The sequence below is a fragment of the Artemia sp. Qi Xiang Cuo genome, chromosome 10 (genome assembly GCF_049724085.1).
Source record: "Artemia sp. Qi Xiang Cuo chromosome 10, ASM4972408v1, whole genome shotgun sequence".
Lineage (NCBI taxonomy): Eukaryota > Metazoa > Arthropoda > Branchiopoda > Anostraca > Artemiidae > Artemia > Artemia sp. Qi Xiang Cuo.
The window spans coordinates 59,338,958-59,358,263 of record NC_142803.1 but is presented as its reverse complement, the minus strand read 5'-3'; the positions used below and the strand labels follow the sequence as shown (position 1 = coordinate 59,358,263).

Sequence of the window (19,306 nt, the reverse complement as noted above, 5' to 3'; positions counted from 1 at the left end):
AATACCATACTTGTGAATATTTTCCCGGAAGATAAAAAGTTCTAGTTCAATTTACAGTTTCCTCAATGAAGTCAAGTAAAGTTCAAGTTCTCTTCTTAATTTTACCAAAGAACAAATTCAATTCTAATTTCACCAGAGAAAATAAAAATCTTACACTTCAGTTCTATATTTCACAAAGACATAAATAAATTTAAAGTACAATTCTAATTTTTAGGTGGAAGATAGAAAAAGGAATACCATACGTGTGAATATTTTCCCGGAAATTAAAAAGTTCTAGTTAAATTTACAATTTACTCAACGAAGTGAAGACAGGTTCAAGTTCTCTTCTGAATTTTACTAAAGAACAAAATTCAATTCTAATTTCACCAGAGAAAATAAAAATCTTCCACTTCAGTTCTCTATTTCACAAAGACATAAAGAAATTTAAAGTTCAATTCTAAATTTTTCGGTGGAAGTTAGACAAAGTAATACCATACTTGTGACTATTTTCACGGAAGATAAAAAGTTCTAGTTCAATTTAAAATTTTCTCAACGAAGTCAAGGAAAGTTCAAGTTCTCTTCTGAATTTTAATAAAGAACAAAATTCAATTCTAATTTCACCAGAGAAAATAAAAATCTTACACTTCATTTCTCTATTTCACAAAGACATAAAGAAATTTAAATTTCAATTCTAAATTTTTCGGTGGAAGATAGAAAAAGTAATACCAGACCTGTGAATATTTTCACGGAAGAGAAAAAGTTCTAGTTCAATTTTAAATTTTCTCAACGAAGTCAAGGAAAGTTCTAGTTCTCTTCTGAATTTTCTCAATGAACACACTTCAATTCTCATTTCAACAGAGAAAATGAAAATCTACCACTTCAGTTCCTTATTTCGCAAAGACATAAAGAAATTCAAAGTTCAATTCTAAATTTTTCGATGGAAGATAGAAAAAGTAATACCATACTTGTGATTATTTTCACGTAAGATAAAAAGTTCTAGTTCATTTTAAAATTTTCTCAACGAAGTCAAGGAAAGTTCAAGTTCTCTTCTGAACTTTACCAAAGAACACGCTTCAATTCTAATTTTTTCAGAGAAAACAAAAATCGTACACTTCAGTTCTTTATTTCACAAACACATAAAGAAATTTAAAGTTCAATTCTAATTTTTCGGTTTGTTATTTAAAATTAATGCCATACTTTTGATTATTTTTACGGAAGATAAACAGTTCTACTTCAATTTCAAATTTCACCGGAAGATAAAAAGTTCTAGTTCAACTTGCTATTATATTTGTGAAAACACACAAACTCAGAAAAAATGTTCAATGTTCCTTGAGTAAATATGAAATTATAATAAATATTAAGATATTTATTCAGAGTTTCATCTATCTATATATAATTGGTATAAAAAATCTATTTATTATTTATAAAACACAAACACTAAGAAAAAAATATGCTCGTGTACTGCATACAAGGATAACGTATTATAAAAGGACGATCTTTAAAACGAGTTTCTACTCGATATGTATCAGTTTGCTAAAATCAAGATCTTTTCTTGCGAAAACACACGAAATCAGACAAAATGTTGTGAGGTTAGGTTAAGTTAGATTAGGTTAGGTTAGCCTACGTACGCGCGCATAGAGGTTAAGTTAGGTTAGATTAAGTTAGGTTAGATTAAGTTAGGTTAGGCTAGGTTAGCCTACGTACGCGCGCGTACGTAGGCTAACCTAGCCTAACCTAACTTAATCTAACCTAACTTAATCTAACCTAACTAACCTATATGCGCGCGTACATAGGCTAACCTAACCTAATCTAACTTAACCTAACCTAACAATATTTTTCTGATTTCGTGTGTTTTCGCAGAAAATAGCTTGTTTTTAGCAAACTTAGCCATATCAGTTGAAACTCTGCATAAATATCTTCATTTAAGCCTAATTGCGTAGGTGCTTAAGGAACATTGAACATTTTTTCTGATTTTGTGTGTTTTCACAGAAAATAGCTTGTTTTTAGCGAACTTAGCCATAGCGAGTTGAAACTCTGCATAAATATCTTCATTTTTAGTCTAATTGCATAGGTACTAAAGGAACATTGAACATTTTTTCTGAGTTTGTGTGTTTTCACAAAGATAATAGCAAGTTGAACTAGAACTTTATCTTCCGGGAAATTTAAAATTGAAGTAGAACTTTTTATCTTCCGTAAAAATAATCACAAAGTATGGCATTAATTTTCAATAACCCACCGAAAATTAAATTGAACTTTAAATTTCTTTATGTCTTTGTGAAATAAAGAACTGAAGTGTAAGATTTTTGTTTTCTCTGAAAAATTAAATTGAAGCGTGTTCTTTGGTAAAGTTCAGAAGAGAACTTGAACTTTCCTTGACTTCGTTGAGAAAATTTTAAATTGAACTAGAACTATCTTCCGTGAAAATATTCACAAGTATGGTATTACTTTTTCTATCTTCCATCGAAAATTTTAGAATTGAACTTTGAATTTCTTTATGTCTTTGCGAAATAAGGAACTGAAGTGGAAGATTTTTATTTTCTCTGGAGAAATTAGAATTGAAGTGTGTTCAATGAGAAAATTCAGAAGAGAACTTGAACTTTCCTTGACTTCGTTGAAAAATTTTTAAATTGAACTAGAACATTTTATCGTCCGTGAAAATAGTCACTGGTATGGTATTACTGTTTCTATCTTCCACCTAAAAATTTAGAATTGAACTTTGAATTTCTTTATGTCTTTGTGAAATAGAGAACTGAAGTGGACGATTTTTATTTTCTCTGGTGAACTTAGTATTTAATTTTGTTCTTTAGTAAAATTCAGAGAGAACTTGAACTTTCCTTGACTTCGTTGAGAAAATTTTAAATTGAACTAGAACTTATATCTTCCGTGAAAATATTCACAGGTATGGTATTACTTTTTCTATCTTCCACCGAAAAATTTAGAATTGAACTTTAAATTTCTTTATGTCTTTGTGAAATAGAGAACTGAAGTGGAAGATTTTATTTTCTCTGGTGAAATTAGAATTGAATTTTGTTCTTTAGTAAAATTCAGAAGAGAACTTGAACCTTTCTTCACTTCGTTGAGAAATTGTAAATTGAACTAGAACTTTTTATTTTCCGGGAAAATAATAACAAGTATTGTATTGCTTTTTCTATATTCCACCGAAAAATTATAATTTTACTTTAAATTTATTTATGTCTTTGTTAAATACTTAACTGTATTGGAAGATTTTTATTTTCTCTGGTGAAATTATAATTGAATTTTTTGTTTATTAAAATTAAGAGAGAACTTGAACTTTCCTTGACTTCATTGAGAAACTGTAAATTGAACTAGAACTTTTTATCTTCCGGGAAAATATTCACAAGTATGGTATTTCTTTTTCTATCGTCCACCGAAAAATTTAGAATTGAACTTTAAATTTCTTTATGTCTTTGTGAAATAGAGAACTGAAGTGGAAGATTTTTATTTTCTCTGGTGAAATTAGAATTGAATTTTGTTCTTTAGTAAAATTCAGAGAGAACTTGAACTTTCCTTGACTTCGTTGAGAAAATTTTAAATTGAACTAGAACTTTTTATCTTCCGTGAAAATAATCACATGTATTGTATTACTTTTTCTATCTTCCACCGAAAAATTTAGAATTGTACTTTAAATTTCTTTATGTCTTTGTGAAATAGAGAACTGAAGTTGACGATTTTTATTTTCTCTGGTGAAATTAGAATTGAATTTTGTTCTTTGTTAAAATTCAGAAGAGACCTTGAACCTTACTTCACTTCGTTGAGTACATTTAAACTTGAAATAGAACTTTTTATTTTCCGTGAAAATATTCACAGGTATGGTATTACTTTTTCTATCTTCCACCGAAAAATTTAGAATTGTACTTTAAATTTCTTTATGTCTTTGTGAAATATAGAACTGAAGTGGAAGATTTTTGTTTTCTCTGGTGAAATTAGAATTGAATTTTGTTCTTTGGTAAAATTCAGAAGAGAACTTGAACTTTCCTTGACTTCATTGAGAAATTGTAAATTGAACTAGATCTTTTTATTTTCCGGGAAAATATTCACAAGTATGGTATTGCTTTTTCTATCTTCCACCTAAAAATTTAGAATTGAACTTTAAATTTCTTTATGTCTGTGTGACATAGATAACTGAAGTGGAAGTTTTTTTTTTTCTCTGGTGAAATTAGAATTGAATTTTGTTATTATTTATAATTCATTAGAGAACTTGATCTGTCATTTAATTCAGTGAGGAAATTTTAAATTGAACTAGAACTTTTTATCTTCCAGGAAAATATTCACAAGTATGGTATTACTTTTTCTATCTTCCTCCTAAAAATTTTGAATTGAACTTTTTATTTCTTTATGTCTTTGTGAAATAAAGAACTGATGTGGAAGATTTTTTTTTTCTCTTGTGAAATTAGAATTGAATTTTATTCTTTTGTAAAATTCAGAAGAGAACTTGAACTTTTCTTCACTTCGTTGAGGAAAGTGAAAATTGAACTAGAACTTTTTCTCTTCAGGGAAAATATTCACAAGTATGGTATTACTTTTTCTATCTTCCACCGAAAAATTTAGAAGTGAACTTTGAATTTCTTTATGTCTTTGTGAAATAATGAAGTGAAGTGGAAGATTTTTATTTTTTATGGTGAAATTAGAATTGAATTTTGTTCTTTAGTAAAATTCAGAAGAGAACTTGAACCTTTCTTCACTTCGTTGAGGAAATTGCAAATTGAACTAGAACTTTTTATCTTCCGTGAAAATATTCACAGGTATGGTATTACTTTTTCTATCTTACACCGAAAAATTTAGAATTGTACTTCCAATTTCTTTATGTCTTTGTGAAATAGAGAACTGAAGTGGAAGAGTTTTATTTTCTCTGGTGAAATTAGAATTGAAGAGTGTTCTTTGTTAAAATTCAGAAGAGAACTTGAACTTTCCTTGACTTCGGTGAGGAAACTGCAAATTGAACTAGAACTTTTTATCTTCCGTGAAAATATTCACAAGTATGGTATTGCTTTTTCTATCTTCCACCGAAAAATTTAGAATTGTACTTTAAATTTATTTATGTCTTTGTGAAATAGAGAACTGAAGTGGAAGATTTTTATTTTCTCTTGTGAAATTAGAATTGAATTTTGTTCTTTGGTAAAATTCAGAAGAGAACTTGACCATTTCTTCACTTCTTTGAGGAAATTATAAATTGAACTAGAACTTTTTATTTTCCGTGAAAATATTCAAAAGTATGGTATTGCTTTTTCTATCTTACAAATAAATATTTAGAATTGAACTTTAAATTTATTTATTAATTTTTGAAATATAGAACTTAAGTGGAAGATTTTTTTTTTCTCTGAATAAATTAGAATTGAATTTTGTTATTTGTTAAAATTAAAAAGAGACATTGAACTTTAGTTGACTTCCGTGAGGAAACTGTAAATTGAACTAGAACTTTTTATCTTCCGGGAAAATATTCACAAGTATGGTATTACTTTTTCTAGCTTCCACCGAAAAATTTAGAATTGAACTTTAAATTTCTTTATGTCTTTGTGAAATAAAGAACTGAAGTGGAAGATTTTTATTTTCTCTGGTGAAATTAGAATTGAATTTTGTTCTTTAGTAAAATTCAGAAGAAAACTTGAACCTTTCTTCACTTCGTTGAGGAAACTGTAAATTGAACTAGAACTTTTTATCTTCCGGGAAAATATTCACAAGTATGGTATTGCTTTTTCTATCTTCCACCGAAAAATTTAGAATTGTACATTAAATTTATTTATGTCTTTGAGAAATAAATAACTGAAGTGGAAGATTTTTGTTTTCTCTGAAAAAATTAGAATTGAAGCGTGTTCTTTGGTAAAATTCAGAAGAGAACTTGAACTTTCATTTACTTCATTGAGGAAACTGTAAATTGAACTAGAACTTTTTATCTTCCGGGAAAATATTCACAAGTATGGTATTGCTTTTTCTATCTTCCACCGAAAAATTTAGAATTGAACTTTAAATTTCTTTATGTCTTTGTGAAATATAGAACTGAAGTGGAAGATTTTTCTTTTCTCTGTTGAAATTAGAATTGAATTTTGTTCTTTAGTAAAATTCATAAGAGAACATGAACTTTTATTGACTTCATTGAGGAAATTGTAAATTTAACTAGAACTTTTTATTGTCCGGGTAATTATTAACGTTTATTGTATTGCTTTTTATATCTTACACCTAAAAATTTATAATTGTACTTTAAATTTATTTATGTCTTTGCGAAATAAAGAACTGAAGTGGAAGATTTTTTTTTTCTCTGACAAAATTAGAATTGAAGCGTGTTCTTTGGTAAAATTCAGAAGAGTACTTTAACTTTCCTTGACTTCATTGAGGAAACTGTAAATTGAACTAGAACTTTTTATCTTCCGGGAAAATATTCACAAGTATGGTATTGCTTTTTCTATCTTCCACCGAAAAATTTAGAATTGAACTTTAAATTTCTTTATTTCTTTGTGAAATAAAGAACTGAAGTGGAAGATTTTTGTTGTCTCTGGTGAAATTAGAATTGGAGCACGTTCTTTGGTAAAATTCAGAAGAAAACTTGAACTTTTTTTTTCTTCTGCGAAAAATTTGGAACAGTATTTTAAATTTTTCATCTCTTCGAGACAGATCTGAACTAAAGTGGAAAATTTTTATATTATTTGGAAAATTAGAATTGATTAAAAACTAATTTCTTTTTCATTGAGAAAGTGGGTGAAAAAGATAAGTACTTCAAGTTGGAAAATGGGTTGAGGAGGGACATTATGAAAGGAACTTTTTCTAAAAGGATATAATAAAGCAATAAAAAGTTTTAAAAATGGTGAGGGGGTTGTTGGGTGGGGTCGGGGGAGGGCTTGGGGGTATCCAGGGGCCCTTGAGGGGGGGAGGGGTCCGCGGGGAGCCTGTGGGGACCTGTGGGGACCGGGGTGCGCCGGTGGGGGTCGGGGGAGGGTCTGTGCACGTCTGAGTGGGTCCTTGAGGACCGACTGGTCCTTTAGGAGCCCAGTGGACCTGTGAGGACCGGGTGAGGGTCTTGGGGGGTCCGGGGAGCCCTTGAGCACCGTTTGGGCCCTTTGGGGCCCGGTGGGTCCGTTGGGGGTCTGAGCGACCCTTGCGGACCGGGGGAGGACCTTTGAGGTCCGGGGGACCCTTTGGGGTCCGGTGGTCCCATTGGGAGCCCGGTGGACCTTTGTGGTCCAGGTGAGGGTCGTGGGGGGTCCAGTGGGTCCTGTGGGAGCCTGGGGGACCGTTGAGGACCGGAGGCCTCCTTCGGGGTTGGGGTAGAGCAATCGGGGCCCTTTGGGAGCCCTGGGAGCCCGGGGAGGGCCGTGGGGGCCCGGGGGAGGGCGTGGGGGGATCTGGGGGACAGTGGTGGCCAGGTGAGGGTCTTTGGGGGGGCTCGGGGAAGGTATGTGGAGGGGCTGGGGCCCTTTGGGAGCCTGGTGGACCTTTGGGTCCGGGAGAGGTCCTTTGGGCACCGGTGGGGGACCTTTGAGGACCGGAGGCTTCCTTCGGGGTAGGGGTAGAGCAATCGGGGCCCTTTGGGAGCCCTGGGGGACCTTTGAGGACCGGCGGCTTCCGTCGGGGGTGGGGTCGAGCACGCGGGGCCCGGGGGGAGCCCGGGGCGCCCGGGGTGGGCCGGTGGGGCCCGGGGGTGGGCGTGTGTGGGGTCGGGTGGACCTTTGGGGACCGGTGTGGGCCGTGGGGGGGGCGCGGGTCTGGTGTTGGGAGGGTGTGGGGGCCTTTGGGGGCCTGGTGGTCCTTTGGGTCCGGGAGTGGGCCTTTGGGGACGGTTGGAGGCCGGGGGGGGGCTCGGGTATGGACTTTTTCGGGTCTGGGGGCCGTTGGGGGCCGGGTGGACCGTTGGGACCGGGAGAGGGCCTTTGGGGTCGGGTGGAGGACCGTTGGGGGTCCGGGGGGGTCCTTGAGCACGGATTGGGCCCTTTGGGGCCCGGTGGGGCCGTTGGGGGGCTGGGGGCCCTTTGGGAGCCCGGTGGACCTTTGGGGCCCGGGTGAGGGCCTTTGGGAGCCTGGGGGACCTGTGCGGACGGGAGGCGTCCATAGGGGTCGGGGGAGCGCACTCGGGGCCCTGTGGGTGCCCTGGGGGCCCTGTGAGGACCGGAGGCTTCCTTCGGGGTAGGGGTTGCGCACTCGGGGCCCTTGGGGTGCCCGGGGAGCCGGGGGTGGGCCTTGGGGGACGGGTGGAGGGGTTTTGGGGAGCGGGGGGACTTGTGGGGACGGGGGGTGGGCTTTGGGGTGGGGGTGGTCCCTGTGTGGCCGGGGTAGGGCTTTGGGGGGTCTGGTGGGCCTTTGGGGACCGGGGAGGACCTTTGGGGCTCGGGTATGGCCTTTTTAGGGTCTGGGGCCCTTTGGGGACTGGGTGAGGGTCTTTGGGGGTCCGGGGGGGGGGGGGTCCTTTGGAAGCCCAGAGAACCTTTGAGGACCGGTGGCTTCCTTCGGGGATGTGGTAGGGGGATCGGAACCATTGGGAGTTTGGGGGGCTTTGAGGACCGGGGGCGTCCGTCGGGGTGGGGGTAGGAGGATCGGAACCCTTGGGGGTTGGGTTAGAGGACCTCACAACACTGTTCAAATGAAACTTGTGTATTATAACGACCACACTCAAAACCTCCTCCAAAATCTCTTCAAAAATCTTCTTTTAAAATGTCTCTATCTGTTTCACCGAAATAGTTCCATAACCTGTCTAAAACGGTTTCGCCCAAATAATCCCTAAACGCAAATTCAGCGTGTTCCTTTGTTATTGGCATCTCTGCGTCAATGCATTTCAAATTATATGGAAACCTTTTCGCGCGCTAAAACAATTCATCGCTAAGATGTTTCTTGCCTAATTGTTTCCATGGCCTGTGGTTATTAATATCCTTTGGAGTTCGACCAGTAGAACTGTTCCCGTGGCAAAGACATTAATGATTTTGGATCTATTCCTGGAGAAATGTTTCTAGGCGAAAATTTTTAAAGTCTGACAGATGATGTCATTGATTGATTGATCTGTCAAGAAAGGGAAATTTAAAGTCTGATAGATGATGTCATTGATTGATTGATCTGTCAAGAAAGGGAACTTAATTTGTTGTTTCTAAGGGGAATTATTGATTCACGATATGTGAATTGAGGTCGACAGCACAGGTGTTCTGACTCGTGACAGCACCACGTGGTGTATGGTTTTCAAAGTGAGAAACTCGTGACAGGACCACGTGGTTTATGGTTTTCCAAGTGAGAAAGTTCCTGTTTTTAAAATTCTCACTTGTAAAACCATTAATTTATAAAATTATAAATTGAAAATACAAGAATTTAAAACTTATCACTTGAAAAACCATTCCCTAACACATCACTCTTACAATATTATTTGTTTTTCAAGAGAGAATTTTAATTTTCATGTTTTTTAAAGTGAGAATTTGAAAAATTCATGGTTTTTCAAGTGAGAATTTCATCTGTTTTTTCATTCTCACTGAGAAAACCATAAACCACGTGGTCATGTCACGAGTTATAGGGTCCTCTCTACTCCAGTTCTCCTATACCTTCAGTTGAAAATTTTTTTTTTTATATTTAATTTATTAACAAGCCAGTACAATATTTTACTATTATGCCGTCTGGCTGCATCTTCCAGATCTTCAGCAATTTTATCCATGGCCTCCTTTTCGCAAATCCTTAATTTATATTTAATTCTTTTTCCACTTTCCTTACATTCCTTTTATTTACATATGATCTATGATTCAAATTATTCTTTTAAAACTCCCTCCTACTCTCTATTAAACATAAAATATTTACACAAATATTCTAAGCTGTATTTCTAACTTTCTTCCCTAAGACACCAACAGCGACAATCCTAAAATATTTTCTTAAAACTATAACCTGCAAATTCTAAATTCTTCAATTTTCCTCTTTAGTGTTCTTTCAAGTTCTTATCTTGGAGTTTACCTACATTATATCTTAACGGAAGGTATCACTCTTCGTAAGTTTCAGCTTTAGGTTAACCCTGGACACTACCAGATGATGATATTTAACTTTAACATCAATAAAAGAACTTGTGAATACCCTAGCATTTTCCATCTATCTTGTCAGTCTTCAGTTCAGCAACATAATCAATAAAGTTAGCCCTTTTACCATCTTGTGAACACCATGTTAACTTAAGTTAACTCCATATTAACTCCTGCATAGAAAAAAGAAGAACCTTTGTCTAATAAGTAATATGTTTCGAAGACGGAGGGGCCATATAAATAAAAGCAATAATGTACAAAATTCTCCCATAGAAGTAGAAAGGGGGGTGCTACTCCCGTACGTACATAATTTATTCAAGGATTATCGATCGAGTCTAATGGGGGTCAAGGTCAATCGATCTGTTGTCGTTTGATCACGTGTAATGACATGAGGGGTGATTTACATAATCGCTCGGGGAATTATTGATTTATGACACTGTGGGGTGATTTACATAATCGCTAGGGGGAATTATTGGTTCACGAAGGGGGAATTAAGAAACAAACATGGCTTCATTGTTGTTTGGCTAGCCTAACCTGAGAAATTGATTTACATAATCGGCGGGGGAATGTATTGATTCACGCAGGGGGAATTAAGAAACATTAAGGCTTCTTTAATCTTAGGTCTGTGGGATAAACGTTCATTAGGTCAGAGAGAAAAATTAATATTCTATTTTTAAATAGGGCTTCACGAAGGGGAATTAAGAAACATTAAGGCTTCTTTAATCTTAGGTCTGAGGGATAAACGTTCTTTAGGTCAGAGAGAAAAATTAATATTCTATTTTTAAATAGGGCTTCATTAATCTATAGTGTCAGGAATTATAAATGACAACACTTGTTATCTTGGAATTATGTGGGAGTCTAAAGAGATAGAAATTCTATTTTTAAATACGGCTTCACGGAGCTTTAAGTCGGAGAGATAAATTGATATTCCAACGAAACCATAATAGTTTAGCTAGGAAAATTTATGAGAGGAAGAGATTAACGTAGGAAAGGGTTTCCTAGAAATTTGAAATGTGAAAGCACAGAGATGCCAAACAAAAGGAACACGATGAAATTAATTTAGGGATTATTTGGGCGAAACGGTTTTAGACAGCTTATGGAATTATTTCGGCGAAACCGTTAGAGACGTTGATTTAAAAGATGATTTAAAAGATGATTTTTTAGTATGGTCGTTATAATACACAAGTTCCATTGAACAGTGTTGTGAGGTCCCCTACCACAACCCCAAAGAGCCCCGATCGCCCTACCCCGATCCAAAGGGTTCCAATCCCCATACCCCAATCCAGAAGGACCCCCCCGGTCCCCAAAGGTTCCCAGGGCTCCCACCCGCCCCCAGACCCTCAAAGGCCCACCCCGGGCCCCCCAAAGGCACATCGAGCTCCCAAAAGACCACCGGGGTCCCAAAGGCCTTCACCCGGTCTCCAAATGTCCCCCAGGCTCTCAATCGGCCTCCAGGACCCCCAAAGGCCCTCCACCGGCCCCCAAAGGTCCCCCAGGCTCCCAAAGGGCCCCCCACCCTCCCCTCCCTCTCCCTCTCCTCCCCACTCCTCACCGTCACCTCCCTCTCCCCCAACCCCCTCCTCCTCCCCTCCTCCTCCCCTCCCCTCCTCCTCCCCTCCCCTCCTCCCCTCCCCTCCTCCCCTCCCCTCCCCCTCCCCTCCTCCCCTCCCCATTTTTTTAATATTTTTTGTGCATTGAGACACAGAAGGGACACCCTCCCCCAAGGGTCCCCCAAACACCCTCTCCGGCCCCCCAAAGAGTCCCCTCTCCATTTTTTTAATACTTTTTTATGGCTTTATTATATCTTTTCTGAACAAGTTCCATTCATAATGTCATTCCTAAACCAATTTTCCAATCTCAAAGAGTCTCCTCCCCAATTCGTAAATACTTTCTTGAATTTTTTAACATGATATTTTTTAACTTTTTACGTTCCAACCTTTCTCAAAGAGTCAAATTTAAAGTTCTATTCCAAATATTTTCCCGGAACAAGAAAAGTCCCAAGACATAAAAAATTTAAAGTTCACTTCTAAATTTTTCCATAGAAGATAGGAAAAGTTATACTATGATTGTGATTATTTTCTATGAAGATAGAAAGTTTCACTTTAATTCTAAATTTTCTTAAATTCAGTTCTGACCATTCTCAAAGAGATGAAAAAATTTAAAGTTCTGTTCCAAATATTTCCCCGGAAGAAGAAAAGTTCAACTTCGATTCTGAATTTTCTCAATGAAAAAGAAATTAGCCATTGATCAATTCTATTTTCCCAAAATAATATAAAATTTTCCACTTCAATTCAGATTTTTCGCAAAGAGATGAAAAATTTAAAATATTATTCCAAATTTTTCTTAGAAGATAGAAAAGATCAAGTTCTCTTCTGAATTTTACCAAAGAACACAATTCAACTCTAATTTCTTCAGAGAAAATAAAAAGCTTCCACTTCAGTTTTAAGTTTACCAAGACATAAAAAATTTAAAGTTCAGTTCTAAATTTTTCCTTAGAAGATAAGAATAGTTATACTTTGATTGTGATTATTTTCTATGAAGATAAAAAGTTTCAATTTAATTCTAAATTTTCTGAAATTCAGTTCCGACCTTTCTCAAAGAGATGAAAAAATTTAAAGTTCTGTTCAATATATTTTCTCGGAAGAAGAAAAGTTCAACTTCGATTCTGATTTTTCTCATTGAAAATGAAATATGTTATTGATCAATTCTATTTCTCCAAAATAATATAAAAATTTTTCACTTCAGTTCAGATTTTTCTCAAAGAGATGAAAAATTTAAAATACTGTTCCAAATTTTTCATAGAAGATATAAAAGTTCAAGTTCTCTTCTGAACTTTCTAAATGAGCATACTTTAGTTCTAATATTAACATAAAAAATAAAAATCGTCCACTTCAGTTTTAAGTTCATCAAGACATAAAAAAATTTAAAGTTCAGTTCTAAATTTTTCCGTAGAAGATAGGAACAGTTGTATTATGATTGTGATTATTTTCCATGAAGATAAAAAGTTTCACTTTAATTCTAAATTTTCTTAAATTCAGTTCCGACTTTTCACATAGAGATGAAAAAAATTTAAAGTTCTGTTCCAAATTTTTCATAGAATATTGGAAAAGTTATACTTTGATCGTGAATATTCAAGTTCTCTTCTGAATTTTACCAGAGAACACAATTCAATTCTAATTTCTCCAGAGAAAATAAAAAGCTGCCACTTCAGTTTTAAGTTCGCCATGACATAAAAAATTTAAAGTTCAGTTCTAAATTTCTACATAGAAGATAGGAAAAGTTATACTATGATTGTGATTATTTTCTATGAAGATTAAAAGTTTCACTTCAATTTTAAATTTTCTCATAGAAGTGAAGAAAAGTTCAACTTCGATTCTGAATTTTCTCAATGAAAATGAAATAAGTTATTGATCATTTCTATTTTCCCAAAATAATATAAAAATTTTCCACTTCAGTTCAGATTTTTCTCAAACAGATGAAAAAATTTAAAATACTGTTCCAAATTTTTCATAGAAGATAGAAAAGATCTTGTTCTCTTCTGAATTTTATCAAAGAACATAATTCATTTCTAATTTCTCCAGAGAAAATAAAAAGTTTCCATATCACTTTTAAGTTTACCAAGACATAAAAATTTAAAGTTCAATTCTAAATTTTTCCATAGAAGATAGGAAAATTTATACTAGGATTGTGATTATTTTCCATGAAGATAAAAAGTTTCACTTTAATTCTAAATTTTCTTCAATTCAATTCCGACCTTTCTCAAAGAGATGAAAAAAATTAAAGTTCTGTTCCAAATATTTTCCCGGAAGAAGAAAAGTTCAACTTCGATTCTGAATTTTCTCAATGAAAATGAAAAAGTTATTGATCAAATCTTTTTTTCCCAAAATAATATAAAAATTTCCACTTCAGTTCAGATTTTTTTCTCAAAGAGATGAAGAAATTTAAAGTTCTATTCCAAATTTTTCATAGAAGATAGGAAAAGTTATACTTTGATCGTGAATATTCGAGTTCTATTCTGAATTTTACCAAAGAACACAATTCAATTCTAATTTCCCCAATAAAAAATTTAAAGTTCAATTCTAAATTTTTCGGTGGAAGATAGAAAAAGTAATACCATCCGTGTGAATATTTTCCCGGAAGATAAAAAGTTCTAGTTCAATTTAAAATTTTCTCAACGAAGTGAAGAAGAATTCAAGTTATCTTCTGAATTTTACCAAAGAACACAATTAAATTCTAATTTCACCAGAGAAAATAAAAATATTCAACTTCAGTTCCTTATTTCACAAAGACATAAAGAAATTTAAAGTTCAATTCTAAATTTTTCGGTGGAAGATAGAAAAAGTAATACCATACTTGTGAATATTTTCATGGAAGATAAAAAGTTCTAGTTCAATTTAAAATTTTTTCAACGAAGTGAAGGAAAGTTCAAGTTCTCTTCTGAACTTTCTCAATGAAAAAGAAATTAGCCATTGATCATTTCTATTTTTTCCAAATAATATAAAAATTTTCCACTTTAGTTCAGATCTGGCTCGAAGAGAGGAAAAATTTAAAATACTCTTCCAAATTTTTCACTGAAGATAAAAAAGTTCAAGTTCTCTTCGGAATTTTACCAAAGAGCACAATTCAATTCTAATTTCTCCAGAGAAAATAAAAATCTTCCACTTCAGTTCTTTATTTCACAAAGACAAAGAAATTTAAAGTTCAATTCTAAATTTTTTGGTGGAAGATAGAAAAAGTAATACCATACATGTGAATATTTTCCTGGAAGATAAAAAATTCTAGTTCAATTTAAAATTCTCTCAACGAAGTGAAGAAAAGTTCAAGTTCTCTTCTGAACTTTACCAAAGAACACACTTCAATTCTAATTTCTCCAGAGAAAACAAAAATCTTCCACTTCAATTCTTTATTTCACAAAGACATAAAGAAATTTAAAGTTCATTTCTAATTTTTCGGTGGAAGATAGAAAAAGTAATACCATATTTGTGAATATTTTCACGGAAGATAAAAAGTTCTAGTTCAATTTAAAATTTTCTCAACGAAGTCAAGGAGAGTTCAAGTTCTCTTCTGAACTTTACCAAAGAACACACTTCAATTCTAATTTCTCCAGACAAAACAAAAATCTGCCACTTCAGTTCTTTATTTTACAAAGACATAAAGAAATTTAAAGTTCAATTCTAAATTTTTCGATGGAAGATAGAAAATTAATACCATACTAGTCAATATTTTCCCGGAAGATAAAAAGTTCTAGTTTAATTTAAAATTTTCTCAAAGAAGTGAAGAAGAATTCAAGTTCTCTTCTGAATTTTACCAAAGAACACAATTCATTTCTAATTTCACCAGAGAAAATAAAAATATTCCACTTCAGTTCTTTATTTCACAAAGACATAAAGAAATTTAAAGTTCAATTCTAAATTTTTCGGTGGAAGATAGAAAAAGTAATACCATACTTGTGAATATTTTCATGGAAGATAAAAAGTTCTAGTTCAATTTAAAATTTTCTCAACGAAGTGAAGGAAAGTTCAAGTTCTCTTCTGAATTTTCTCAATGAAAAGAAGATTAGTCATTGATCATTTCTATTTTTCCAAATAATATAAAAATTTTCCACTTTAGTTCAGATATGGCTCGAAGAGATGAAAAATTTAAAATACTGTTCCAAATTTTGCACTGAAGATAAAAAAGTTCAAGTTCTCTTCGGAATTTTACCAAAGAACACAATTCAATTCTAATTTCTCCAGAGAAAATAAAAATCTTCCACTTCAGTTCTTTATTTCACAAAGACAAAGAAATTTAAAGTTCAATTCTAAATTTTTAGGTTGAAGAAAGAAAAAGTAATACCATACTTGTGAATATTTTCACGGAAGATAAAAAGTACTAGTTCAATTTAAAATTTTGCCAACGAAGTGAAGAAAAGTTCGAGTTTTCCTATGAACCGTACCAAAGAACACACCTCAATTCTAATTTCTACAGAGAAAACAAAAATCTTCCACTTCAGTTCTTTATTTCACCAAGACATAAAGAAATTTAAAGTTCAATTCTAATTTTTCGGTGGAAGATCGAAAAAGTAATACCATACCTGTGAATATTTTCACGGAAGATAAAAAGTTCTAGTTCAATTTAAAATTTTCTCAACGAAGTCAAGGAAAGTTCAAGTTCTCTTCTGAACTTTACTAGTGAACACACTTCAATTATAATTTCTCCAGAGAAAACAAAAATCTTCCACTTCAGTTCTTTATTTCACAAAGACATAAAGAAATTTAAAGTTCAAATCTAAATTTTTCGGTGGGAGATAGAAAAATTAATACCATACTTGTGAGACTAAAAATGAAAATATTTATGCAGAGTTTCAACTAGCTATGGCTAAGTTTGCTAAAGACAAGCTATTTTCTTGCGAAAACACACAAACTCAGAAAAAATGTTCAATGTTCCTTTAGTACCTATGCAATTAAGCTTAAATGAAGATATTTATGCAGAGTTTTAACTAACTATGGCTAAGTTTGCTAAAGACAAGCTATTTTCTTGCGAAAACACACAAAATCAGAAAAAATGTTCAATTTTTCTTTAGTACCTATTTAATTAGTCTTAAATTAAGAGATTTATGCTGAGTTTCAACTATCTATTGCTAAGTTTGCTAAAGACAAGCTATTTTCTTGCGAAAACACAAACAAAATCAGAAAGAATTTTCAATGTTCCTTTAGTACCTACGCAATTAGGCTTAATTGACGATATTTATGCAGAGTTACAACTAAATTTGGCTAAGGTTGCTAAACACAAGCTATTTTCTTGTGAAAACAAACACACTAAGAAAAATTGTTCGTTGGTACTTTATTAACTAAAAAAGTATGCTTAATAGTATGTTCTGAATACACTGATAATAGTAGATATTGATAAGTTTTATAAGGAAAAACTATGTTCGTGCGAAAAGACACAAAATCAGAAAAAATATTAGATATTAATTTAGTACCTACACAATTAGGCTGAAATGAAGATATTTATGCAGAGTTTCAACTATATAAGGCTAAGTTTTCTAAATACAATCTATTTTCTTGCGAAAACACACAAAATCAGAAAAAATGTTAAATGTTACTTTAGTAACTAAGCAATTAGGCTTAAATGAAGATATTTATGGAGAGTTTCAACTAACTATGGCTAAGTTTGCTAAAGACAAGCTATTTTCTTGCGAAAACACAAACAAAATCAGGAAAAATGTTCATTTTTCATTGAGTACCTACATAATTAGGCTTATATTTAAGATATTTAGGTACAGATTCAACTATCTATGGATAAGTTTTCGAAATACAAGCTATTTTCTTGTGAAAACACACAAAATCAGAAAAAATGTTCTATGTTCCTATAGTACCTACGTATTTAGGCTAAAAATGAAGATATTTATGCACTGTTTCAACTAGCTATGGCTAAGTTTGCTAAAGACAAGCTATTTTCTTGCGAAAACACACAAAATCAGAAAAAATATTGTTAGGTTAAGTTAGATTAGGTTAGGTTAGCCTACGTACGCTCGCATATAGGTTAGGTTAGGTTGGATTAAGTGAGGTTAGGTTAAGTTAGGTTAGGTTAGGTTAGATTAAGTTAGGTTAGGTTAAGTGAGGTTAGGCTAGGTTAGCCTACGTACGCGCACGTACGTAGGCTAACCTAGCCTAACCTAACTTAACCTAACCTAACTTAATCTAACCTAACCCTAACTTAACCTAACCTAACTTAATCCAACCTAACCTAACCTATATGCGCGCGTACGTAGGCTAACCTAACCTAATCTAACTTAACCTAACAATATTTTTTCTGATTTTGTGTGTTTTCGCAAGAAAATAGTTTGTCTTTAGCAAACTTAGCCATAGCTAGTTGAAACAGTGCATAAATATCTTCATTTTTAGCCTAATTGTGTAGGTACTAAAGGAACATTGAACATTTTTTCTGATTTTGTGTGTTTTCACAAGAAAATAGTTTGTCTTTATCAAACAGATTAAGTTCTTTTTTACAAACATCATAACTAAATACATTTAGTGACGAAGTTCGTATGTACTAAAGGAACATTTTTAATTTTACTTCTGAGTTTGTGTGTTTGAGATCTAAATAGTCTTGTCTTTAGAACTCTTCTACTGATTTATTTTTATCTGCTAACATATATATTAAGTACTGCCTAATTTAGTAGGTACTAAAGTAACATTTAAAAATTTTTATGAGTTTGTGTGTTTTAGCAAGAAAATATCTTGTATTTATCAAAATTAGCAATATATATTTTAAACTCTGAATAAAAAAATTAATTTCATACTAAATTCTAATGTAATAAAGGAAAATTTAAAATTTTTTCTGATTTTGTGTGTTTTCGCAAGAAAATAGCTTGTATTTAGCAAACTTAGCCATAGCTATTTAAAACAGTGCATAAATAACTTCATTTTTATTCTAATTGTGTAGGTACTAAAGGAACACTGAACATTTTTTCTGATTTTGTGTGTTTTCGCAAGAAAATAGCTTGTCTTTAGCAAACTTAGCCATAGATAGTTGAAACTCTGCATAAATATCTTCATTTAAGACTAATTTCGTAGGTACTAAAGGAACATTGAACATTTTTTCTGATTTTGTTTGTGTTTTCGCAATAAAATGGCTTTTCTTTATCAAACTTAGCCATAGTTAGTTTAAACTCTGCATAAATTTCTTAATTTCAGCCAAATTGCGTAGGTACTAAAGGACCATTGACAATTTTTTCTGAGTGTGTGTGTTTTCATAATAAAATAGCTTGTCTTTAGCAAACTTAGCCATAGATAGTTTACACTGTACATAAATATCTTCATTTTTAGCATAATTGAGTATGTACTAAAGGAACACTTAACATTTTACTTCTGATTTTGTGTTTTTTTGCAAGAAAATAGCTTGTCTTTAGCAGACTTAGCCATAGCTAGTTAAAACTCTGCATAAATATCTTCATTTCAGCCTAATTGCATAGGTACTAAAGGAACATTGAACATTTTTTCTGATTTTGTGTGTTTTCGCACGAAAATAGCTTGTCTTTAGCAAACTTAGCCATAGTTAGTTGAAACTCTGCATAAATATCTTCATTTTTAGCCTAATTGCATAGGTACTAAGGGAACATTGAACATTTTTTTCTGATTTTGTGTGTTTTCGCAAGAAAATAGCTTGTCTTTAGCAAACTTAGCCATAGCTAGTTGAAACTCTGCATAAATATCTTCATTTTTAGTCTCACATGTATGGTATTAATTTTTCTATCTCCCACCGAAAAATTTAGAATTGAACTTTAAATTTCTTTATGTCTTTGTGAAATAAAGAACTGAAGTGGAAGATTTTTGTTTTCTCTGGAGAAATTAGAATTG

General features: G+C 33.7%; 1 protein-coding gene across 1 annotated transcript in view; it reads left to right on the top strand.

The window, feature by feature from the left end:
• The window catches only part of LOC148947964 (uncharacterized), a 140,914-nt gene that overhangs the window by 63,405 nt on the left and 58,203 nt on the right, over positions 1 to 19,306 (top strand). The window contains exon 5 of the mRNA XM_089096049.1: positions 9,876 to 9,940. Coding sequence (XP_088952175.1) covers positions 9,876 to 9,940 — 65 coding nt within the window. The remainder of the gene's footprint in view (positions 1 to 9,875; positions 9,941 to 19,306) is intronic.